Source organism: Netta rufina (assembly GCF_964035555.1).
Source record: "Netta rufina genome assembly, chromosome: 26".
Taxonomy (NCBI): domain Eukaryota; kingdom Metazoa; phylum Chordata; class Aves; order Anseriformes; family Anatidae; genus Netta; species Netta rufina.
Window position 1 is genome coordinate 3,731,559 of NC_140150.1, and position 11,646 is coordinate 3,743,204.

General features: G+C 60.7%; 1 protein-coding gene across 1 annotated transcript; it reads right to left on the reverse strand.

Moving 5' to 3' along the window:
* Window positions 1-1,357: 1,357 nt before the first annotated feature.
* FMOD (fibromodulin) lies at window positions 1,358-4,396 on the reverse strand (the record flags this gene model as incomplete). The annotated part of the gene is made up of 2 exons (XM_084301976.1): window positions 1,358-1,509; window positions 3,406-4,396. 2 exons carry the CDS (start codon window positions 4,394-4,396, stop codon window positions 1,358-1,360), a joined length of 1,143 nt encoding a protein of 380 aa, XP_084158102.1.
* Window positions 4,397-11,646: the final 7,250 nt, after the last annotated feature.

Genomic DNA, 11,646 nt, shown 5'->3' on the forward strand with positions numbered 1-11,646 from the left:
GTATGATACCTACAGTTCATGCGTTGGTGATAGTACAGGTTTTTTTTGGGTTTTTGTTTCTATAGTGTTAGCATGCAGTTTAAATGCAGAGGGTCGGGATGACCGCTTCAGCTTTGCAGGTCATCTCCAAAGCTCAGCTGCCCCTTTGGTTCCCAAACTAAGCCGTCCAAGGAACCAAGGGGGTGTTTTGGCTCTCGGTGAACGGGGGCGTGCTGCTGACCGGTGGGCATGGTGCTGCTAGGTTGTTTTTAATGAGAGACCCCAATTAGTGGGGCGGGGGAGAGCTCTGAGTCGCACCAACGGGCAGGAGAGAGCCGGGCACACCGCGTTGATTCACACCAGGATGGACCCTGCAGGCATGGATGAGCTTTTGGGGTTAGGTCCTGGGGTTTTACGAGCAGCAAAATCCCTCCCGTGTTAAACCCAGGTGGATCCTGCCTGGCCCTTGCACCTTTCCTGCCTTGGGCCCGGGTTACAGCGGTAATCTGGGGCACTTGTGGGCAAGGGGCGTGTAGAAAGCAGGTGATTTGGGCAGATTTGTGGGATGGGGGCTGTGTGCCCCCTGCAGACCCCGTATGAGCCCCGGCTGCCCTCATGCTACAGCTGAACGTGAGCCCGGGTGCCTCTGGCTGCAGCACCCGGTGCCTGTGCCCAGGGAGGGGGCAGTGGGGGCGAGGGGCTGGCTTCTGGCACGACCCCGAGCTCTGCAGGGTGCTGGTGCTGCGAGGTGCCCGTCCCTCAGCCCCGGTCCTGGCCCGAAGCAGGGGTTGGGAGGGTTTCTCTCTGAGCTCAGCAGCTGAGGGCCGCTCGGCAGCAGCAGGAAGTTTCGGGGTTTCTCCCCGATGAGCTTTATGCCTGGGGCAGGAGGCTGGGGGGAAAGAGGGGAAAAAACAAGGGGAAAGAGTGGATTTAGCCTTCCCCGTCCTAAAGAGAGGGATGCTGGCAGCCAGAGCACCTTTAACCTTTTACCCGTGCAGCTCACCAAAGCCTGGCCCAAGGTGAGCCCCGTTACCTGTGCTGGTTCTGCAGGACCCACGCCTGAACCCCCTAAACGGGGCTGGGTTTTGGAGATGGGACGAGCTCTCCCCCTTCCCTCCCGTGGATGCTGGGGCATGGCCGTGGTGGGATTCGTGCTGGGACCTCTCCCACCCTGCGTGGCCAGAGAGCTGGGAAGGGGGAACATTTGGGGCTGAACAGATCCAGCCCACAACGGATCCTGTGGGCTTGGAGCACCATTATTGCACTATTGCAGAAGCCAAGTCAAACCGTCAAGCTGCATTAAAATGGGGAGTGAGCGTCCCCCCAGGGACGGGGGAGCGAAGTCCTGAGGACCACGGGGAGGGGGATGACGACCAGGCTAGATCTCGATGATGGTGGCACGCCGCAGGCACAGCGGGGCGTCGGGGGGCACCGCGTTGCGCTTGATCTCGTTGCCGTCCAGCCGCAGGACCTGGAGCCGGGAGTAATTCATGACGTCCACCACGGTGCAGAAGCTGCTGATGGAGAACTCTGCGGGGAGAAGGAGACCCAGAGATGTCAGGGGGACATGGTCCCGTGATGGGTCCGGGGGCACCGAGCCCGCGCCAGGATGGGCAGGGAAATGATGCAATTGCCCCTAAATTTCCAATTATTCCTGCCGAATTATTCGGCAGGAATAATTGGAAATTTAGGGGCACTGCATCCTTCTGGAGGAGTTGTTGATGCTTCTGGCTGCAGTCAGGAGCAGCCTGTGTGTGCTCAGAGCTCTGGAGCTGGGGTTTTGCCCAGCGTGGCTGGGGTGCAGGTAGGAAAAAAGCACGGGGTGGTGTCAGCTGGGAAGCATCGCCCTGCAGCGGGGATTGCTGTTGGGTTTCATCAGCTCCACGAGCTGCAGCATCCAGACCCCCCCCAGGGCACCGCTGGGGACCAGGACCACCCAGGCAGTGTGTCTGGGGGGGGACACACATCCCTGTTCCTGTCCCCGTCCTCGTCCCCTCTCCTTTCCTCTGGCCCCCGCTGCTGCCAGCCCCTCTCAGGCCAGGCCCTGCCTGGGTTTGGAGCAAATCCTGATTTTTTTTGTGCCGGATTTGGGAGAGCAGCGACCGACTAGAGGGCAGCAAAGCTCCGGGCTGGGAGCTGCTGGGGAAGGCACTGGGGTGCACTGGGGTGCTGTGGGGCGCCCAGCCCCAGTTCCCCAGCTGATTTGGGTCGCTCTGGGCTGTTTGGCTCCATTTTAGCATCTTTGGGGCAGAGGCAGGGGGTGATTTGGGTGGCAGGAGGGGGTGGCCAGCCCCGAGAGGGCAGCAGCATCTCCCCAGAGGCTGCGCAGCACCCAGGGGTGCAGGGGGGTGCTGCGGGCACCTCACCCCTCACCGAAGGGCTCCTGGGGGGGCTCCCAGGGCTGCTGCCAAGCTCAGCAGCAAAACCTTCAGCTGGAACAGCTCTGCAGTCGAGCCTGGCTGGCTCCGCGGTGGTTTCATGGCATTTGTGGGCAGATATTAACAGCTACACGTTTGGAAAGCAAACATTTGGGAGTCTGCTCTTGTTTTCGTGTCTCTGTCGGTCCCTCGGTGTGGGGTTCTTTCCCCTACAACAGCTGACTGTGGCCCCAGCCTGGCCTCGCTCGGGGGCTTCAGCACTTCTCTGGGGGCATCCTGCCCTGGGGGGCTGGCAGGTGACAGGAGCCAGGGTGGATTTTTCCAAGAGATGCAGTTTTTTTTTTTCTTCTCTCTCTCTCTCTTTTTTTTTTTTTTTTTTTCTTTCTTTATAAACAGCATCCCCGGAACAATCTGTTCCTTTTATTTATTTGTGTATTAAATGGAGCGGATTTTAGTCCTGGCAGAAGGCTCTCTAATAACTAAGAGCCCCTGTCTGCCCCGGCCCTGGCCAGGATGTGTCCAGCAGCTGCAGGCAGTGAGGGGCTCTGGGGGGGGGGCCGGGGGCTTCCAGGGGCTGGGGAGGGAGGGCTGGGGGGCATCAGGACCAGCTCTGGGACATGGCAAGGACTGGAGCCACGCCGCCTGCAGCTCTTGAGGGGTTGGAGAATAAAGCAGAGGGTGTTGGACTCGGGAGAGCTGCAGATGGAGATTTCGGGGCAGGAGGGGATGGGAGGAGATGCTCTGGCCCCGAGTGCTGCAGGCTGCTGAGCACCGCAGGGTTTGTCCCTGGTCCCTTTTTCCCTGAATTGTCCCTGGTTTCAGAAACCCCAGCTGGTTTCTGGCATCTGCAGCCCAAAGATGCTCGGGCTAAACGCTTGATGGACCCAGAGATGTGAATTTGTGCACCACGAAGCCAGCACCACAACCAACCCCCTTTCCCACCTTGCTGAGGACCACCTGGGAGGCCAGAAATCCCCCAAATTCCCCTCTCCTGCTCAACCCCCTACCGCAGGTTCTGCCTCCCCAGCACCGCCGCGCGCCTGCTCACCGTTGATTTGGTTCCCCTGGAGGTAGAGGTTCTCCAGGTGGGTGCTGACCCGGGGGATCTTCTGGAGCCTGTTGTAGGAGAGGTCCAGCTCCAGGATGCTGCTGCTGTTGAAGGTGTTGGTGGAGAGACCTTGGTTCGTCAGGCTGTTGTGGGACATCCGCACGTAGAGCAGCTTGGGGGAGACCTTGAAATAGTCATCGGGGATGGCGTTGATGTGGTTGTACTCTAGGTAGAGCTGTTCCAGGGCCATTGGGAGCCCGTCGGGGACCTTCCTGAGGTGGTTGTAGCTCAGATCAGCCAGGATCAAGGACTTGAGCCCTTTGAGGGAAGCGCCCATCTCAAAAATGTAGTTGTGGCTGAGGTACAGGGCCGTGAGGTTCTCCAGGCCCTCCAGAGCGTTGGAGGGCACCTTGGAGATCTGGTTGTAGGACAAGTGGAGCTCTCTCAGGGAGCGGGGCAGGGGGCTGGGCATCTTGGTCAGGTTGTTGTTGTTCATGTACAGCCTCTCCAGGTTCCTCAGCTTGGCGAAGACCCTCTTGCCCATCTTCTCGCTGGTGATCTGGTTGTTGTGCAGCGCCAGCCACTCGAGCTCCGTGGCGTTGTCGAAGGCCCCCTCCTGGATGGCGGTGATCTGGTTGTTCTGGAAGTAGACGTACTTCATGCGGGTGGGCACGAAGGGCAGGTACCGCAGGTTGCGGGTGTCGCAGTACATGGCCGAGGAGAAGTTGGGGGGACAGTCACACTCCTGGGGACACTGCCAGGAAGGGGCCTGCTGAGGCTCGGGGCCGGGCTCTGCCTCCGTGTCGGGAGCCGGGAGGTAGGAGTAAACGTAGGGGCTGTTCTCATCCTCGTAGTAGGGCATGTAGTTGTAGGAGGACATGCGGGACTGCCGCATGTAGTACTGCAACCACGCCAGGTCCTCCTCCTCGTTGTACTGGCCCAGCGAGGCCCCGCAGAGCGCGGCGATGAGCACGATGGTGGCCCAGCGCATGATGCGGGCGCTGGGGGGACCTGGGGGGGGACAAGAGGCACAATCAGGAGCAGGGCAGGGGCTGGGGGCAGAATTGATGCTCCCTGAAGGCTGGGAACTGAGAGGGGTCGGGACGTGGGCACGGCCTGGTGGCACCTAGCAGGGCCGGGGGAGCACGGGGACCCGAGGGAGTCCTACAAAAAGACCCGTGGCTTTCATCTCACGCCTCTTCCAGGGCCTTTCTGCTCGCCCAATCTTTCCTATCGCTATTTCTGCTGCAGCTGGGAAGGGGATGGAGATGGGGGCTGCTTATTGGGGTTTGTGCAAGGCCACAGCTCTGCCCCAAAGGGTCTGGGTTCACCCAAGGCAGGAGAAGGACCACATCCCACCCCCACGATCCCACCCCGTGTACTGATGGAGCTCCGGGTGGGTTTGGAGGCAGCTCTATGTTCTCTCTATTTTTACTGCACTCGCTGGCGACACGAGTCGCCGTGGGTTTCATCCAGCTCCCCCTGCCCCCACCACCACGCAGGATGCTTGGGACTGATGGAAATCCTGGTAAACAAGTTCTGGCTTATTCTGAAGTGGAAACTGCTCCGGAGCTGAGATCTCCCCTGCTGGGGAAGGGCTGTCACCTGCTGTCCCCCCAGCCTGACACGGGAGAGTGGGACCATCCCCAAAAACTGCCTGCCCTGTTTATGAGAACCGATCTGCCTGGGGCTGGAGGCCAGCAGAGAGCGGGGCTGGATGCTCAGCACCACTCGAGCACCCCCCGGAGCCCCTTTGGCTTCACGTGGGCTTTGCAGCACCGCCCCAGGGCGCTGTGCTGGCAGGACGAGGACGCCAGCGACGGCCTCTCTGTCCTTCCCCCGAGCCTCGTGGCCATGCCAGCACGCAGAGCAGCCCGCGAGCGCGGCGGCTTGAAATGCCTCCAGGAAACAGTCCGGGCCGTGCTGCTCGGAGGGGGAGCGCAGCGGAGGCTCCTGCCTGCTGTACACGTGGCCGGGAGCGCGGGGCTGCCGCCAGCCCTGCTGCTGCCACGGAGCAAACGGGAAACCTCGCTGGGTCTGCACCCTTAGGGCACGGCTGGGAAAAGGGGAAAAATGCTGGGGTTCGCTGCTGCTTCCTCCTCCTGACCCCCTGGAAGCTGCTGGGGGCTGTCAGCCAGCCCCTGCAGAGCTGCAGTGGTGGAGCTGGCTGTGCCCAGATTTCAGCCCCGGGGGTCCGTGCCCTCCTGCCCACCCAAACCGTGCTCCCGAGGGGCCGGCAGGTCGCTCATCCCCAGCCTGGCACACCCAGCAGCGAGGAGGGGATTTCTCGCCCGCAGAGCCCAGCAGACAAAAAGGGTACAGTTGTGCTCAGGGCAGCGGCTGCCCCGCCACCAAGGCACGCTGGCAGGCAGCTAGTGCTGGAAGAAAATGGGGGCTGAGACCGAGGAGGGCAGGCACAGCTCCTGCTTTCACTTTGCAGCTGAGGGACAGGGGAGCTGTGGTCCTTTGGGATGCTGCGTGTGCGGCGGGAGCTTGGCAGTTGCAGGCGAGCTTCTTCTCCTCCTTCCTCCCACTCCAGGGCACTCTGCCTGGTGAAACAGAGCTGTCTGCTCCGTGCTGGGGCTGCCACCTCTTCCTGGGGTCCCTCTGTATGGGGCAGGATCAAATCCGGGGCTTCCTCCTCCTTTCTCAGTGCCCCCTTCAGTGTGCCACCAGCCCCTGAGCCTGTCCTCGGCATCCACCCTGCTTCGTTTGGTCTCTCTCCCCTCCCCGGTGGGTTCAGCCCCACTTTTGGGTGGCATCTGCACGTGCCAGCCACGTTATCCGTGCAATCTCCCAGCCTCCACGCTTCTGTGCTGGAGGCTGCGGGTCCCATCAGGCCACCCAGGGAAGGAGCAGGGCTTGGAGCGAGGGGCACCACGGGCACGAACCAAGCAGAGGAGGAGGCAGCAAAGCCACAGGGGGCTGCAAGCAGGCGCTGCACGTGCCCGGGTGTCGAAGGCGGTGGGTGCAGGGGTCCCGATGCAGGTGTCTGGGGAGCTGCAGCCGGGGCAGGAGCCGCGGGGAGCGGGAGAGGGCACCCGGCCGCCGTGGCTCGCCAGCGCTGGCGCCCGCGCCGTGCCACCCGTGTCGCTGGCATCTGCTCCAAGGGGCAGCCGCCCGCCTTCCACGGCAGGGCTATGGAAATCAAGCCTCGAAAAAAAAAAAAAAAAATCGTAATAAATATGGAGATGGACTTACCAAGCTGAGAACCTCCTTTCCAAAGCCTCGCTGCTCTGCTGCGGGATCGCCCGTGTGTCAAGCAGCATGTGAGTGTGGCGCCCGGTTTGCAAAGGCTGGTGCCCGCCCTAGATCCCAGACCAAATATTGTGCTTGCAGGTCACGGGCTCGGCAGGTTTTTTTGGGGAGTGACCTAGCAGCAGACAGTTTGCAGGAGAGACTGAAGAGACCCTAATGCTGCCTGGCGTTATAAATAACCTGCTTTTTCTTTCCTCCCTCTCTCTCTCTCTCTCTCTCTCTCCCTCCCGTCTTTTCTCATAGGAGTGTTGGCACTTTTCAGGCTCTCTCTGTTTAACGAGTTAGTGGAATCGGGGATGTTGTTTTTAAAAGGGCTGTTGTTAGGTCTCCTGCGTTTCTCATCAGGAAGTGGTGAAGAGGCCTCTGGCCAGATTAAAAAATCTCTGATTTCGAGGTGCTGAGGATGTGATTCTTGGGGAGAAGCGAGAAAGTATCTTTAACTTTTGCAGTACCAGGGGAAGGGAGGTTATGCCTGCCCCCGCTGCAGTCTGGGCTTCTTCCCCAGGAAGCCTCCGTTTATGCAGCCCTGCTATTAAATATTTAGGATAAACATTTCCATGAACGATAAGGCTGCGGCATCCAAGGTAAATAAATTGCCTACCAAAGAGCCACTGTGACAGCAGGAATTTGTCTTCAGCTTGGCAGGAGAGAGATGCCAAGCTGGCGTTTCTGCAGACTGTGCCCACCTAACAGGGATGGAGGGTCTCCAGCGAGGCTCCTGGGGGGGCACAGGGTGTGTGTGTGTGCTGGGTGACCCTGGCTGGGGACACGGGAGCTCGCAGCACTCCCTGCTACGCATCAGCTGGGGGTGCAGAGCCCCTGGGGGTCCTGCAAAGCTGGGAGGCAGTTGGCACTGATGCAGCCCCTGGTCCCTGTCTCTACATGCTCCAGCTTTGGCTTTTTGTCGAAGCATTTCCTCCTGCAGGGCTTGAGAAGGAGGAACCCTGCCCGCCCATCGCCTGCTGCTCCGTGCCCAGCTCCAGCAGCACGCCCAGGTCTGCCGAGGAGCCTGGAGATATTTAGCGAGCTTGGCAGGTGCCCGGCTCCCTCTGGGCTTACTTTTCTCCTCGCTTCCCATCGATATTTCCCAGCCAAAACATCCTCCTCCCCGGGGGGAGCCTCGCAAAGATCCTTATCGATCCGCGGGCCTCGCTGTGAGGGGGAGGAATGTGCGGGTGGGTGGCGAGGGACGAGCTGTACGGTGGGGACGGTGCCAGGACGCGAGGCTGCTGGGGAAGGAGGAGAGTGCCTGGAAAGCACAGCTCACCGCGGGGCCCTGGGCTGCAGGCAGAGAGCTGCTCGCTCTGGGGCATTCGGAGAAATCCTGCCTTCGAGTGGGGAAAAAAAAACCATGAGGCTGTGCTGCCCCAAAGGAGGTAAATCCCTGGCAAAGCAGGGAGAGGTTTGGTGCGCCCTGAGCCTCTGTGGGGTTTAACGGAGCTGGCAGCACCTCTCTGTCCCAGGAAAGCCTCGCAATTGCAGCTTGCAGCAGGGCAGGGAGGCTGGAGAGGGGCTCGTGGATGTGTGTGGGGTTGGGGCAGGGGATGACCCTGCCGGGAGGGCTCTGCTCCTGCTGCCGGGGGGAGCGGTGTGCGGGGTGGTGGCAGCCAGAAAACAGCTGCTGCTCGGCGCCCGGCTGGTGTCAAGCAGCGTCACATCGCTGGCAGCTCGAGGTGTCCTGGTGGCCAACAGCTCGGAGGCTTTTGCAGGGCTTGGATGTTGTTCTGGAAAAGCAAAACGTCCGTGGCTGGGTCAGATAAGGGAAGCGGCCTCTCTGCCTTCTGCAAGGCAAAACGGGCACCACGCCGGGGGAGGCTGTCTGGGGGGGCTGCAGAGCCCTCGTGCATGGGCTGGCCCTGGATGGCTCCGTTCCCCATGGTCACATCCCCCTTTCCCAGTAAAAAACAGTAAAAAAGGCCTGTTTGAGCTCATTTTTTCTGTTCCCCAGTCACCAGGGCTTTCACCCAAGCTCATCCTGTCCAGCTTCAGTGTCCTCCGGGACTGGCTCAGGGAGGTGAAAAGTTGCCCTCTGAAGAAGCACACGCACCTTTTTCTTTAGTTAACCCCAAAATCTCATGTCCCAGGGGGCCAGGGGCCCCCCACCACTGCTGGGGCTCTGCTGCGAGGTTTGGTCAGCGCTGGTGGGAGCTGGTGCGACCTCGGCACCACTGCTCATTGCAGCCCCACTGCAAAGCTTCCGCTGCTCTCCTTGACTTTTGTGAAACCTTTTGGACATCTCCTTCTGTAAACACCTCTTCCCTATCGCTGACCATTAAAAGAAAGCCCTGAATTGGTAACAGGAGCCAGCAGAGCTCCGTCCTGCTCGCCTGAAGCCCCTGGTCCCTATCACTGCCTCGTCTCAGCCGGCACAGTTGCGCCGACGGCCGCAGTCTGCATCTCGTCAGGGCCAGACAGATGCCTGTGCTGGTTTGCTAAACCAAACTGATGTGAGCAGTGTCTATTTTGTTTGGGTTTGTTCCGGTTGTTTTGATCAAATCCTCTCGAGCTTTGCTTTTGGAACCACCGAATCTGGCCCCCGTTGGCCTTTATTTTTCAAACCCCGGGCTCGGAGCCGGGAGCGCTGCCTTCTCCACGGACGAGCGCGGTTTCGTCAGGCTGCTTCTGGCACAGGGAGCGAGCACTTCGCAGCCTAAAAGGAATTAAAGCCACCCGAAGCTAAGGCCAGAGCTCCTTCTGCCCCGGTGAACGCAGGGCTACGAACGTGCACACCCGAACCCAGCCGTGGCCATAAGCTGCTTCAGAGCCTTTTTACCCTTTTTACCCATGGAAATGTTATTTCTGCCTCTTCCACGTTTCCGAGAAGTTGCGGCTCTGCTCTGTGCTCCCACCCCTGCAGGTTTTTTGGGTCCCGGTCCCCGTGGGCTGGCTGTCCCACTGGGCTCTATGTGGGGCTCTCACCTCGCAGCAGCCGGCGGGTTCCTGGGGTCTCCTCCTGGGTTTTGTCCCAAAAAGCCAATTCCCAGAGGGTGAAGGTCCCTGCTGCTGGTCTGAGGGACTCCAGCCACAGGAGTCCAAGCAGGGGGACCTCAACCCTCAGCATCTTCCAGCCTTGCTTGGGAAAAGGGGGTGGAAATGAGTGCGGCTCCACGGTGGCCATCATCTGGAGCTGCTGCATTGCACCAGGCCTCCCGACAGGGCTCGTGCTCCAAATTCTGGAGCTGAGGAGCCCTGGAGCCACTCTCCAGAGGCCCCCAGGTTTGCGTGGTCTTTCTGGGTGTTTGCAACCAAACCTCCTCTCCCTCACCTCCCCGTCCTCCCACCCAGAGCCAATCCTTGCAGTGGGGTTCGCCAAACCTTCCCCAGGGGCTGCCACCTCCGTGGTACCTCCAAAAACCAGCCCCAGCTGGAAGCCCCCCCCTTGCTTTCTGAGGACACCGGCAGCACCGGCAGGTAAAGAGCAGGAAAAGGAGAAACGGGGCAGTGGGGAAATCCTGGGGGGAGCAGCAGCAGCTCCTGTGGGGGCTCAGCCTTGGCTGAACCCTGCAGAGGGAACGCGCTCAACATCTGGCGACCGCCTGCAGCTGCTGCAGTCTCCTCTCCAAAAATTCAAGGGTCAGCAGGGAAGCCTCCTTCGACCTCCCGTCTCACCCCGGCCTCCCTCTTCCCCCTTTTTTTTTTTTCTTTTCTGTCTTTTTTTATTTTTTTTCTTTCCCCCTTTCCTCTTTTAGCAAGACTTTCTGCAACCCAAACAACATTCTTGAACCGGGATTTGAGGCGGCGGGGAGGGAATCGGTCACTCGGAGACAGCGCGACGGCGGCGAGAGCCCCAGGGCTCCGCTGGAAACTCTGAGTCGGCCGCGGGTGCTGCTCTCACCGCGGCTCCCAGCTCCCGTGTGTCAGCATGGGCTGACCCCCCCGGGGCTCTGGGCTCACCCGGTTTCCACGGGTGCTGCAAAGCTTCCCTTGCACCATGCTCCAAGGGCTCACCCGGGGCTCTCCTGGCTGCAAACGGGCTGAGAGGTGCCTCCGCAGCAGCCGCACGTGGCTCTGGTTTGCCCCCCAAAGTTTTTGCTGGGGGAGAGGGGCAGCGAAACCCAAATTGTCCCTTTTACCCACACACACAGCCCCGTTCTGCTCCCAGACACCGACTTCTCAGGGCCGCTGGCGCTGGGAAATGATGGTTTAGCTGGGGGAGGCTCTGCACCGTCCCACCCTAATTACAGGCTGCCTTCGGGGCCCCGCAGCCCGATGTAATGACTGCCTGCCTCTTGGGGTCCGGGGCTTATTAGGGGGTGGACGGCATCCTCCCAGTGCCTTGGGTTCAGGAATGTCCCCGCAGCTCCCAGTCCTACCAGTGGGCAATAAATGGTCTCGGGACATCTGCCCGCATGCTGTGATCCCCTCCCCTGCAGCCCCCGTGCGCCGGATTCCTTAAAAACCCATCGACGGGCTCCTCGCGGCGCGGATTTACCAGCACAAAGAGGGTCAGGGCTTATTACAACCACTGTAAAATGCGTTTGAAAAGGTTAAGTGCCTAATTTAGAACAGAGCTGGAAACTCTGAAGCGTTTCCTCCTCCCGTCGCTCCCTCTCCTGTCCCTGGACGGCTGCTTTACGCCGGGAACATCCCCGCGGCCAAGGGAGGCTCGTTCGGAGCACGCAGCCAGGCACCTTTGGGAGCCTGCAGGTTTTGGCAGAGCAGCCAGGAGAGCAGCTAGCAGGGGGCTAGCCGAGCACAAAGCCACCGCGGAGGACAGGCCACGCATCCCCAGCAGGTGTCCCAGGCTCTGGTGCCGCGATTTAGGGTCCGTGGTGTGGCTCTTGGGGCTCGTAGATGCCACAAGGCACCGGGGAGAGACCCAGCAGGGTGCTGCCACCCTCCTGGCCCCGTCCGTGGCACCGGCGTACCCCGACCTGCAGCAAGGACCTGTCCCTGCTTGCCAGGGAGGGGGGTACCCAAAAACAGAGCCCCCCCTGCTCGGCTACTGCAGGACGAAGCGGCACCGCTGGGCTGTGGCTGCAG